Genomic DNA, 12,017 nt, shown 5'->3' with positions numbered 1-12,017 from the left:
CCAGGCCAGGCCAGGCCAGGCCAGGCCAGGCCAGCCACCCACCCACCACAGGACTGTAAATGGGGCCTGCCCTGTCCAGAGATGCTGAAGTCTGACCCAATTTCTCCAAGTAGGATGTCTTTCCTATAGGTACAAGTATGAGGAGCTATTAGTGTAATTGAGGTAAGGCCTAGGGAATGTGTTCAGAAAAGCATCACTGTTTTAGGTAGCCTGTGCAGGTAGTAACACAGAAAAGCATCACTGTTTTAGGTAGCCTGTGCAGGTAGTAACACAGGAAAGCATCACTTGGCAGAAACCAACGTGGTCCTGTACTGAAGTGGCATTTTGCAAAGCAGCTCTCATTACAACCTGCTTCCTCCAGTGACTGGCTGCTGCTCTCCCAGATGTCCCTCTGCTGTGTTTGTCCTCACTCCCAGCTCTGGGCAGGTTTCCCCAGGCCTTTGCGATTTTAGAGGTTCACAGTACAAAGCATCGCCTCTGACATCCTGTGTGACACATGCTGTATCACATCCCCCTGCAGCTGAGAGTGTACAAGTACATACGCAGGCTATGCACAGGAAGAAGATGCATCCTGGAGCACCTATACGGCTCAAAAGCTACATCACTGCTTACAGACGTATATGCATCCATGCTTTGCTGGCTCATTGAGAAATTTGCACTTTTGGTACACACAAAAGCTGTAGACAAGCAGGATCTGCCAAATGGGCCAGGCTTTGGGTGAGCTGGCAGCCTCCTCGCTGCATGGCTCAAACAAAGCCAGCCCTTGCTTCTCCACAAGCTCTGTCCAGCCCTGGTGGGATCTTGGCCTTTTAGCTCCCACCCTGTCCTTGGAGTCCCACCTGAGCAGAGCTTGCAGACATACCCTGCAAGATGCCTCAGGGAGCAGGCAGCAGTCCTAGAGAAAGAGGTTTGGTGAGTGAGGGGACATCTGGATGCAGCAGGCGGAGGGAGCTCGAGACCCATGATCTGCAGCTGTGCCTCTGGCTGGCACAAAAGGCAGCTAAAAACTCAGGGGTGGTTGTGGGCCCAGGGCTGCAAACATCAGCAGAAACAGCACCATAGCGTGGAGCAGCCCTCGCGCCTGCCACTTACTTTCCTGCCCTGCCCTGCCCTGCCCTAGATTGCCTGGTCCTCTCCCTCACTAACTGCCTTCTCCTGATTCTATTAACTCTTTGCTCCCTCCACGATGAGTCTGGATGGGGACATTAGCCCGAATTAAGAGATTACCCATTCTTCCCCAAGTAATCCCGCAGGGAGCTTCCAACTCATCACTCATTAAAATCCTGAGTCCCTCTTTCTTCCGTGGTGGCTTCTAGCTGCTGGTAAGCTTCCTGATGCCTTCAGACGGGGGTTATTAGAGCTGATCCCCTGCCCTGATCCCCCCGTCCCAAGGGCAGAGGGGAGCAGAGACTGAGCCAGGCTGTCCTCACCCTGGTCCTGTGTGAAGCTGCTCTGGTTTCCAGTGTGGTCACCCAGGGAAGGAGGTGCGGGCAGCAGGCAGGCGCGGGCAGCAGGCAGCCCCGGGCAGGCAGCGGGCTGAGCGTGCCATAAAGCACTGCCGCCCCCAGGAAGCAAGCGGAGAGTTGGAGCAAAACATCTCAGAGCCCCCGGAGCAGGTCTCCAGCACCAGCTGCTCACCTGGGGGCTGTAGGAACACAGGTGCTTTGGCACCTCTCCGCTATTCTTAGCTTGCACTTTGCCTTGGGAAGCAGGCGTTCTGGACACGACAGCTCCTTGGCTGCCTTCCTCAGGAAAGCGGGGATGCCCGTGGGGTCCTGCTTTTGCTGGAGCCACCACAGCCCATGGGGCTTAGTGGGGCAGATGGCTCGCCTGTGCATCCCCACTCCGTCAGCATCTGATAAACTCACTCCCATCCCAGCTGGTGGGGCAGAACAGGCAGTGTACGGGCAGGCTGCCTTTCTCCCCGCTGCTGGGCTGAAATGCTGACCCAGGCAGCTGAGCCACTCTTGCTGGTTCTGGTGTCTGGTATGAGGCAGGGAGGGAGGGCAGTGAACTAGCTGACTTCTCCAGAAAGGCAAAATACCCACAAAAATCCAGGTATGGGATTTTTTTTGGCATTATGTTAAAGGACGCACTGAGGGAAGAGTGTGGGATGGGGCAGGGAAGGCCACATAGCAGCAAGTGATCCCATGCAGCAACATCCAGGTGGCAAAGCTATGAAACCCGGGGTATTGATTTAATGCTGCTGCTGTCTTGAATTCCCTGTAGGGTTTAACAGTGTGGACACTCATGGTGCCACCAGAAAATAAAAGCAGTAAGTGGAACAAGATAAAGAAATCAGAAGAAAAGTAGTGGCGAACTCTCTGAGGTCAGGGGAGGTAACAGCTGGAGGAGATGACAGCTCTGGTGCCTGCCAAAATGCCTGATCTTGGAGGCATGTGGATAATCTTTATAATTTACCCAAATCTACTATAATGCCATGTTTCTGCTAGTCAGATCTTTCAGAGATGAGCTTTTGGAAAAACCCATTTTCCATAAGATGCAGGAAAAATAGAAACAGAACCCAGGAGGGTGGTGCTGAGGACAAACAGTAGACGTGATAGCTAAAGGGTGTAGTTCCCTTTATCTGTGGACACATGCCACAGGACTCAGTAAATCACCTTTGAAAATGCCGTGGGGGTCAGAGGAGGAAACATCAATTCCTAAGACTACCAGCCCATCCTGGATATGTAGAAGGACCTGGCCTCCCAGAGTAGAGAGCCAATAAAACTTTACAGCATTTTCCTCCCTTATTCTTCAAGTTTTCTTTACTTTTCTTTTGGCATACCATGTCATTGAAGGGGCACTTTTACTGGAATATTCAGTGTCCTGAGTAGGTCACTTTCCCGACAAAGAGTTTGGTTATTCCTTGCAATATGCCCCTCTTCTTTTCTGTCTGTATCACCCCCTGGTGCCACTGTGTTGCTGATTCATTTTGCTTTGTGAGTCTCAGCAGTTCTCATTTTGGCCTCTCTGAACTTACTGTGTAGTTCCTGCAGAATTCACAATCTCACCTTTTTCTTTTGCCAGCGTATTCTGAATATGCTAACCAACACAAGTCCAGATGGGAAACCATGGGACTCATATAGCTGACGTTTTCCATCTAAATATCCATCTAAAAATTCCTCTTCTTTCTTTTCTGTCCCAGCTACTTTGAGATCAATGCCACTGCTTCACACTTCACTCTTTAACCAGAACTTCTTTAACAGCCTCTTGTAAGGGACTCTGTTCAAGGCTTTTAGAAAAATTGAAATGCAGTAGGTCATCCATTCTCCCTTATCTCCTGATTCACTCACACTTTCAGAGAACTATGGCTGATAACATAGGTTTTCTTCCTTTACAGAAGCTGTGCTGCTTGTCCCAATCACATCCATCGGGTGTTCTGTTACTTTATTTTTAATTTCCATTTCAACCTGTTTGTCACATCTTGAAGAAAGTAATTTCTGGGATTGGATCTACTGCCTTTCAGAAATACGCATACGGTATTTGGTAACTCCAGTACTATGGCAATTTTAATGAAACTCTGCACTTCTGTCAGTAACAAAACTGCTTCATTTCCCATTTCTTCTTTAAGCCCACACTTGCTATTGACTTACTGCTTTGTAGTTTATGAGGCTGTTCCAACACGTCACTTTCTGACATCCAAATCTATGGCCTTTTATTATTTTGAAACAAATAGCTCTGTGGTGAATTTACCGGAGAGCAGAAAAGTATAGCTAAACCATGCAGTGGCGGGTAGTGTTGACTTTACCCAGGCTGTATGGGATGTCGCATCACAAACTGTGCCCCTTCAGCTCCCTAGAAATGGTTGTGGAGGCACTGGCAGCAGGAGGAAAGGAAGCAACTTTTGTTGCTTATATTATTATTACCATTCTGAGTCTTTTTCCTCACTCCTTTCAACTCTGCGAGTCCAGTAAATCCTCCAGTTCTTTAGGTTTGCTCCTGTTTCCAATTTGTTTACATGATTTTTTTTCTTCATTTTTGCCTTTGGCATTTTGCTCTTACCATCCCCTCAGTTTCCTTTCCTGAAGAATGCCTGCTTTGACTTCAGAGGCGCTCAAAAGTGCTGCTCCCTTCCCTTCCCTTCCCTTCCCTTCCCTTCCCTTCCCTTCCCTTCCCTTCCCACGTCAGGGCACACCTGCCTTCTGGGGCTGTCTCAGATCATCTTTCAGTAGCATCTGTGCCGAGGGAAAGGAGCCTAATTTCCTCACTTCTGATAAAAAGATATTTTGATTAGTTCCTTCCTTATCACTGCAAACTCCTTCCTCACCTAGGATGTGCTGTCACTCTGCCAGGAGGCTTCCCCCTCACCGCACAGCTGAATTTAATTACACCGTGGCCACCTTTATTACACAATTGAACTTCATTTGTTTTAACCAGCTCTGGTGGGTTATTTAGGAACAAGCTAAGCCACTCTCCGCCTTCTCTTATGCTCTCTTACCTCTGCAGGTCTTTTGGAAACGAGTATAAAGCCGTTGTTATCAACGAGGAAGCAATTCAGAATCTGCAGAGATGAAAGAGAAGCAACATTAAAGACAGCTTTTTCCATGGCTGTCTGGTACACAACCACTGTGTGCAGTATGGAGCGGTGTGGGCTTGTGCTTATGGCAACAGCCTTGGCATTTCCATGCCTAGCCCCACGGCTCAGCTACCGCGGGTTTTACACAATTGACTTTTCCCTCTCTGCCTCCATTTTGAGGTATTTAGTTCGTGAGCTGTCTGTGACAGAGATTGTCTCTTGCCAGGGCTGTGTGCAGGCCTAGCAGGCTGAGCGCCACACTTAAGAAGGCAAGGCATCCTGCAGGAAGCGACAGGATATTTGGAGAGCACTTCTCTTTAATAAAATGGTATCTAATGCTTTCCATCTTCAGATTTCAGAGTTTTATAACCACTCATGAAAATAACCCTCTCCTCACCACTGAGCGCCAGTGCTGGTCTTATTTTTATTTTGCAGAGCAGGAAATAGAGGCACAGTGTTTGGATGAAAAACTTTAGGTCTCACAGGGAAAAGCTAGGATGCAGAGGAAATCCTACATGAACATAGAATGAAAATTCTCTGGTGATCCCACTCTCCTGTCCCAAATATGCCTGAGACCAAGTTTGAAGCAGTGGCATAAATGCAAAGAGGGGTGTCCAGCATGCATGTCATGCTGACAGCCTCTCTCTTTGGAAGACCTGGGATGCCAGTGAGACAGCATTTGAGGAGATGGACTCCTTAGAGTCACTGGCTGGAATCCCCATGCCCCTGCCTGACATCTCACAGCTGAGGGGAAGACCTAAACTGCAGGTTTGTCTCAACAGCACAAGGTCCTGCCTCAGCTGTGCAACCTCTCGTGCGGAGACAACAGGTAATACCTTTTTTGCGGGGGAGACAGAGATCTCCACAGAGCAGGTAGTCAATCACACCCATCACAGGTACAGAGAAGAAATCTGGGCAACTTACATCATCCTGACAGCTTAGCGGACAGGCACCGTCCAAGGCACTGCACTGGAAAGGAAAAGCAGGGAGTTAACCATGGCATGATCTCATCTTACAGTCTCCCCTTGGGACTGCTGCGCTAAAGGTCTCCATACCAGCATGCCATAAAGCTCAGCAATTTAGCTGCTGTTTCCATCAAGATGAGCTCTAGAGCATGCACAGGTACCATCCCCACAAGCTGCCCACTCAGTGGCTCTGCATACTCCCCACCTCTCTGAGCAATGTCTCCTTTGCTGAGGGCTCTGATCCTGCACCCGCTCCCTGACCGCTTCCAGCAGTACCTATGCACTTTGAGCAGAGACTTCTTAACGAAGGGGCAGTATCAAGCTCTCTGGCTACGAAAGCAAAGGTTGTTGTGCACCGGTGAGAAACCAGCATGCATTTCAGCATCTGCTCAGATCTGGACTAAACACATGGCATGGTATTTTAGACCAGGATTCTTCTTAGGCAGGGATTTTTTTGTTGTTGTTGCTGTTGGTTTCTTTATTCTCCAGACAGCTAATGATAAAATAGGATGTGAATGGCGCTCGTGTAGCCCAAGGCACCATCCATTTGTTTCATTTAGGATTTCTGTGTACTGGACTTGACATGTGTTTCACAACACTGAACTGGGTGGGGACACGAGGGGTTAAGTGGTGAGTAACAAAGCCCTTCAGGTGCTTATTGATTTCATAATTGTTCCGAGTTTGCTGTGGCTGCATGTGTCTGTCTCTTTGTGTTATTTTTTAATGCTATTTTCTCTAGCAGTGGAGGGAAGAAAGCTGACATGGTGTTGCCATTTTTGCACACGGGGTCCCCTTCCTGCCAGAGGTTTTCTGGGGTCAGGGAAGGACACTGATGTGTTGCGTAGCCTGTCTGCTCTCAGCCAGCTGCCCTTTATTTCCAAAAAACCCTTATACATAAGCCCCCGCCCCCTTTCTGGATGATTCTCAGTAACAAGATGTGAATTTGCCATTTCAAACCACAAGATGACCATTACTTTCAGTTAGAATTTATTTCTCCTCTTGAGTTTTGCAGAATAAAACCAGTAGTTTCAGGTTTCCATCCCTCTGCTCAACTTCAGAGGAGGCTTGTAGATGCCTGAGTTTGTTTCAATCCTCATGGCTTTGCAATATTGCATGCTCACGCTCCGACTCCAACTGGCTTTTTGAGGTTCTAGGGATGATGGTTTAAAAACATCCCTTTACCCACAGTTGCAAGCATTGTCTCACCCCTGCCTCACCACAAAACAGCATTGGGTTGTTTTGTCTCCCTGGACGTATGCATAGAGGTGGCCCTGTACTTCATCCCTGGTGGGTTCCTTCCTTTAGTCAGCAGAGAAATATGGCCACAACAAACCACAATTATGGCCTTGGGGGATAACAAATACAGAGCCCAGAGCTTGGAAATCAGAACAGAAACCCAGGTGAACCAGAGTGGTTTCCCAGAAGAAGGGCCTGTGTCTCACAGCATCTTCCTCAGCAGTGTGAGGACCGAGTCTCGCTGCTACTGCTCTTCCAGACCTGGAGAAGGTCCAGCAGTGCCTAGTGCTGCTCTGGCCACGCAGCAGTGGGACCGTGGTGAGGAACCTGGTCTGAGAGCACTGGCAGCTTGCAGGGAACCCCTGAGCAGGGCGCAGAGCTGAACCTGAGCTCCCTGGTTGCTCTGAGACCACATCTACTGCCTTACAGGCACAGCTCCCTCCTCAGAGACCAGCCTACTTCACAGCATCCTCCTGCTGTTGGTCAGGTCTCTGAAACGCTGTGACCCAGAGCACTTTCAGCTTTGCCAAAGACACTTAATTACTGTGAAGACAAACACAGCCTACGACAGGCTTGGACCAACTCCAGTGACTACAGACAAGGGACCATGCCTATAATATGCTGGCACACAAACGACACAATTATGAAGCCGAGCTGCAGTGAGGCACGCCGGGATGCCTCCCTGTCCCCAGCTTTTGCCTACTTACATCACTGTCATTGGGCTGGGAGACAGGAGGCACAGCATGGACGTCCAGAGTGGCACAGCATGCGGTGAAGCAGGGGAGAGAGAGAAAACAAAATCTGTTAGTCATTCCTCTGTCAAACGGCGGTCACGTCCTGGGAAACCATATGCAGGCTTTTTTCATACCAGCACCTACCAGGGCTGTGGCATGCAGGCGCTTAGCACACAGGCCTCCTTTCAGCTTCTTTAATAAGCCTTCCCACTTTCACTGAACGCCCATGCGGGCTTGCTTGTGTGAGAGCTGCCTGTGTATGGCCCTCAGGAGATTTTTTAAAATGAAGCTCTCTGCTGATGCTTCAGGATGTACTTACGTGCTTTGCAGAAGTCTTTTTAGCTCAGGTTAGGTTTACGTGATCTCCCACTTGCAAGGATGCTCCTGCCACTGCAGCCAACTCTGGGCTTTTTCATTCCCCACGTGTTCTCGCTCCCAGCAAGCAGCCTCCTGCCCTCCTATCTTCTCTGTCATTCCTGTCTGATGACAGGTCCCTCTCCTGACAGCACAGAGTCGCTTTTGCTGTGTGCTGCTTTGGTCCTGTCAATCTCACCCCTCCAGTATATCTCCCTGAAAGCAAAGCCTGGGGGGAAAGACCTTGGGTGGTAAGGGAAAGGTGTTTCACTTTTCCTACCTCTCAGACCGGGAGGGACTGTTTTAATTATTCCACTTCTCTCAGTCCGGCAACAGTGTCCAAAATCAGGACAAGACTGAAAGCTTATCCTTGGAGCAAATAATTTTTATTTTGGCAAGCTGGTAGCGTTTTGTTACTGTTATCAAGATGATAAGAGAGGGCAGTAGATTTTTTTTCCATGTGCCCAGAATTGCAGATTTCCATGAGGTTTCTGAAAGGCTGAATGAGCACAAACATATTTCCACAATTAAATGTGTCATATGCAGCAGAGCTAATGCCAGGCCAGGATGCTGACACTGTCAACATGGCATTTGCGGAACAGACTCACGGCTCACATGGCATTAGTGCCATCAAAGGATTACAGAAATGTGTGACTTCAAACTAATCTACTTCATAAATCTTTTAATATGAATTTTGCAAAAGCCCTCATCAAAATGCCATCATATGTGATGTAACACAGCATCAACCTAGCTGATGAAAAGCATTAAATTGTCTCTCTGCGTGATTGCTGATGCTCCTACCTGTTGCATGGCCATCCAAAACTTGCGTTGGAGCAACTCCAGCTTAATTTGCACACCCACCGCTATGGGAAACAAAAAGGGGGCGGAGGATGAAAAGAGGAATGTGCAAGAGAGAGAAAGACAAACACAAGTTAGGAAAGGAGGAGTAAATATTTGCCCGAAGTGATAGGATGGAAATCGCATTGCAACCTGCTTCCACATGTGAATGATAAGCATTGGGGGATCAGTGCTGACTCAGACTGCCAAGTGAGAGTCACAGGTTTAACAAGGTAGAGGAAAAGGGGACACTAACTGTACTGAGGTACTGACACCTCCCTCCCACTAAACACTATGCAGCTACAAACAAATTAACAAAAAAAACCCAAACCAAAAAAACCCCAAGAGAGTGAGCGCATGAGCCTTCATCTTTGTCTTTTGTAGATTTGCCTGGCCAGAGTGGATGTTTCTCGTCACCCCAGCCTCAAGTCCTGCACCACACAGCATCAATCAGAAATAAAGTAGGTCAGTGTGAGGAAGGGATTCATTCAAAACCCCACCTGTCTCAAGGGGAGACCACAGAGATTTAGATTGCTCCTAAGCCACTACAAAAGCACAAAACCATGAATACCACTTGACAGAAAAATGTCGTTTAGAAGTAGTGCTTCGTTACCCGGTCCCAGCCTAGTGCACGCTGGGCTAAGCAAAAGTGTATGTGTGTGTTTCTTAATTAAGTGCGTCCTAATTTCTTGGCTTAATTTCTCTTGTATTCCCAGCATCATGTTCCTGAAGTAAGGCATAGCTCCACAGGAGAAGAAACGGTGCAGGGTCTCCCCAACAGAATAACCGAGCTGTCCCTGGGCAGGTTGCCTACAAGCAGACGTAATAACCAGCGCAGTCGTGCGCAGCCTGTCATGGTGACAGGGAACAACGGGGCTGCGTGTCAACTAGTTGAATCCAAGAGCTCTGCAGGAATTACAGCCTCAAGCAGGACCTTGAAATAGACTATAAAGTGCAAGTGAGGGAGAAAAAGAAGTACAGAGAGAAAGAGTTTGAGCCTTTTTTCACAACCACCAATATCGGGCGCATGAAGTGTTGCTGTTTCTACAGATTTCCTCTGAACTAGCAGGAGCTTCAAAGGGGGGAACAGATCCTTTAAATCTGAATCATGCCGTGTGGGTGCTTTTAAGTTAACAGTATGATCTGATGCTCTAATTCAGATGGGTATGAATTAGAACTGGAGCATGCAATGGTATATTTTCTTGCAGCATGTACATGAGACCCTGGCACCTGGCATCAGCTCTGCCTTTTGTACCAGTGTCCTTGTCACATTCCCACTGCTGGTACATCTTACAAAATCCCATTCACAGGCACATTTCTTATCCAGCTCCCCCTGCTGTAGACTGAATCTGACTGCTTGTACATGGGGAAAAGGAATGATTTTGTAGCGATGCCATGCCCTAAGCCTCACAGAGCACAAACCAGACAAGACAAAGAATGCAAACAAAAGAGGAAGCATGGGGCTGAGTCCAGCCCTGGTGAAGATTCATCAGCTTCAGCAGGGCTATCGCAGGCATGGTTTGGCTTGGTGCCCCCGCTGACAAATCAGCGGTCCATGACAGAAGGAAAACGGTGCTGTTGCTGCTGAGTCCAATGAGGCCCACGCACCCGATTTGGTATGTAGCTTTAAATAAATTCATCGTTATCCTTTAAAACCATCTCAAGAAAGAGTTATTTTCCTTATCACAGCAGATCACATCAATGGGACTGAGCATTACCCAGGACACAGAGTTCTTATGACACTTGAAGAGGAGTTGATACCTACATAACTAACCTTGCAATGCAGAGACTTACTGAGTGGCTCATGTTTTTGCCAGCAGGAACACCTAGCCTCAAATTGTTCTTCAAAGGGAGCTTAGCCCCTGGTTGTGAATCCTTGCCTCTGCCCAGGAGGCATGAGTAGCATGTACGAAACTTGGACAGAGTTGCCTGCAACATGAGGAGGAAGAGTACCTGGGGGCTCGTACTGGTGGCCAGTGGCAGGGACAGAAAGCAGAGTCTCCCAGTTCTCTTATTCCTCTTTCCACATCACTCACAGCCCTGTCTAACACATCTGTGCCATCTGTCAGCAAGTCTTGTCCTTTGGATGCAATCTTTGCAGCCCTAACCTCTCTGGAGGGCTTACGCTTATTCATCTTCTCTGCACTAGCCCTTTCTTTCCTTCCCAGCAGTCCAACATACATTTCTAGCTATTCCCCATGGAGCTGCGGTGAGCACCTCTCTCCTCACATTGTGGCACAGTCTGAAGAGGTCATTGAAAGCAAAGCTGGGGGCTATTCTGCCTTGCAGCCAGATTTGTCTGTCTGGATGGTACCCATCACAGGGAACCATACTAGAGGGATTGGCTCCATGGTTCTGCCTGGCAGCACCACTCCTTGCCAGTCGGTGTGGATTGGAAGCTCCTGGCAAGAACTGTGAGAAATTTCCATGCATTCAGGTGACCTGAGGAAGACATGGGAGCTGAGGAGAAACAGGCCACAATCACCCTCCCAGTGCTAGTAACAGATAGTCACCCGGCTGCCTTCAGGCTGTTGGTGAGGCTGGGGAGAAAGGAGGAAAACAGTGATTCAGTCTGAGGTAAGGATGATGCTACAGCTCAGGTGAAAGGGAGAAAACTGGAATAAGCCCCCTTCTGCTTGTTCCAAAGTATAACTGATCATTAATGAGCCTTTTTTCTCTGGTGGCAGAGTATACTGTAGGAGTGGGAAGATCCGAGGTCCGTGAAATGATGAGTAGCCCTGGTGTGCATCACAGCAACAACCGTAGAGTCCTCAGAGAGACCATGGCTAATAGTTTTATTCCTACTAATGTGCAAACAACCTGTGCAACTGTAGCATCCCAGCAATGAAATAAAACACGAGGACAAGCAATGCTGCACACCTTGCATAGTTAGACGTTGCTTCACCATGTCGATGAACTACCCAGACCTGTGCACAACTTCCCACCAGCAGGCATCCTGCCTGCAAACCCAAGCAGTGCCCGCTGCATGGCTGCGGCTGGCTTTCTCCAGAGTTACGTGCTGCCATTCACCGTGGAGATAAGAGCCTTCCCCTCCACCTGTTCATCCCTCTGTTGAGCATGTCTGCCTCATTAGCTCATCCTCTGCCTGTCTCTCTTTCTGTCTGCCTTCCCTGGCTTGTCTCTTTGATTATCCATATGCTATTCTCATAAGGAGCTTTCCCCAAGATTTAATTCTTGGGCCTGCCGCACGACAAAAAGGCATAACAAAGAGTTGCAAGATTTCATCCTGTAGAGTGCTTATCAAGATGTACCTTGCCATTCACAATCTGTTTTCATGGCAGCCGGTCCAATGGTTAAATAAACCCCACGATTCAAATGGAAGAATGTGCCAGAGCAGCAGAGCAGCCCTGC

General features: G+C 48.5%; 1 protein-coding gene across 3 annotated transcripts in view; it reads right to left on the bottom strand.

Annotated features, from left to right (window-relative positions):
* The window catches only part of CACNA2D4 (calcium voltage-gated channel auxiliary subunit alpha2delta 4), a 133,368-nt gene that overhangs the window by 19,357 nt on the left and 101,994 nt on the right, over positions 1 to 12,017 (bottom strand). For all 3 annotated transcript variants that reach the window (XM_052789185.1, XM_052789186.1, XM_052789187.1), the window contains 4 exons: positions 8,610 to 8,671; positions 7,428 to 7,442; positions 5,444 to 5,488; positions 4,442 to 4,504 (listed from right to left, as the gene is read on the bottom strand). In XM_052789185.1, coding sequence (XP_052645145.1) covers positions 4,442 to 4,504; positions 5,444 to 5,488; positions 7,428 to 7,442; positions 8,610 to 8,671 — 185 coding nt within the window. The remainder of the gene's footprint in view (positions 1 to 4,441; positions 4,505 to 5,443; positions 5,489 to 7,427; positions 7,443 to 8,609; positions 8,672 to 12,017) is intronic.

Source organism: Harpia harpyja, chromosome 6, assembly GCF_026419915.1.
Source record: "Harpia harpyja isolate bHarHar1 chromosome 6, bHarHar1 primary haplotype, whole genome shotgun sequence".
Lineage (NCBI taxonomy): Eukaryota > Metazoa > Chordata > Aves > Accipitriformes > Accipitridae > Harpia > Harpia harpyja.
This window is presented reverse-complemented; position numbering and strand designations above follow the sequence as displayed.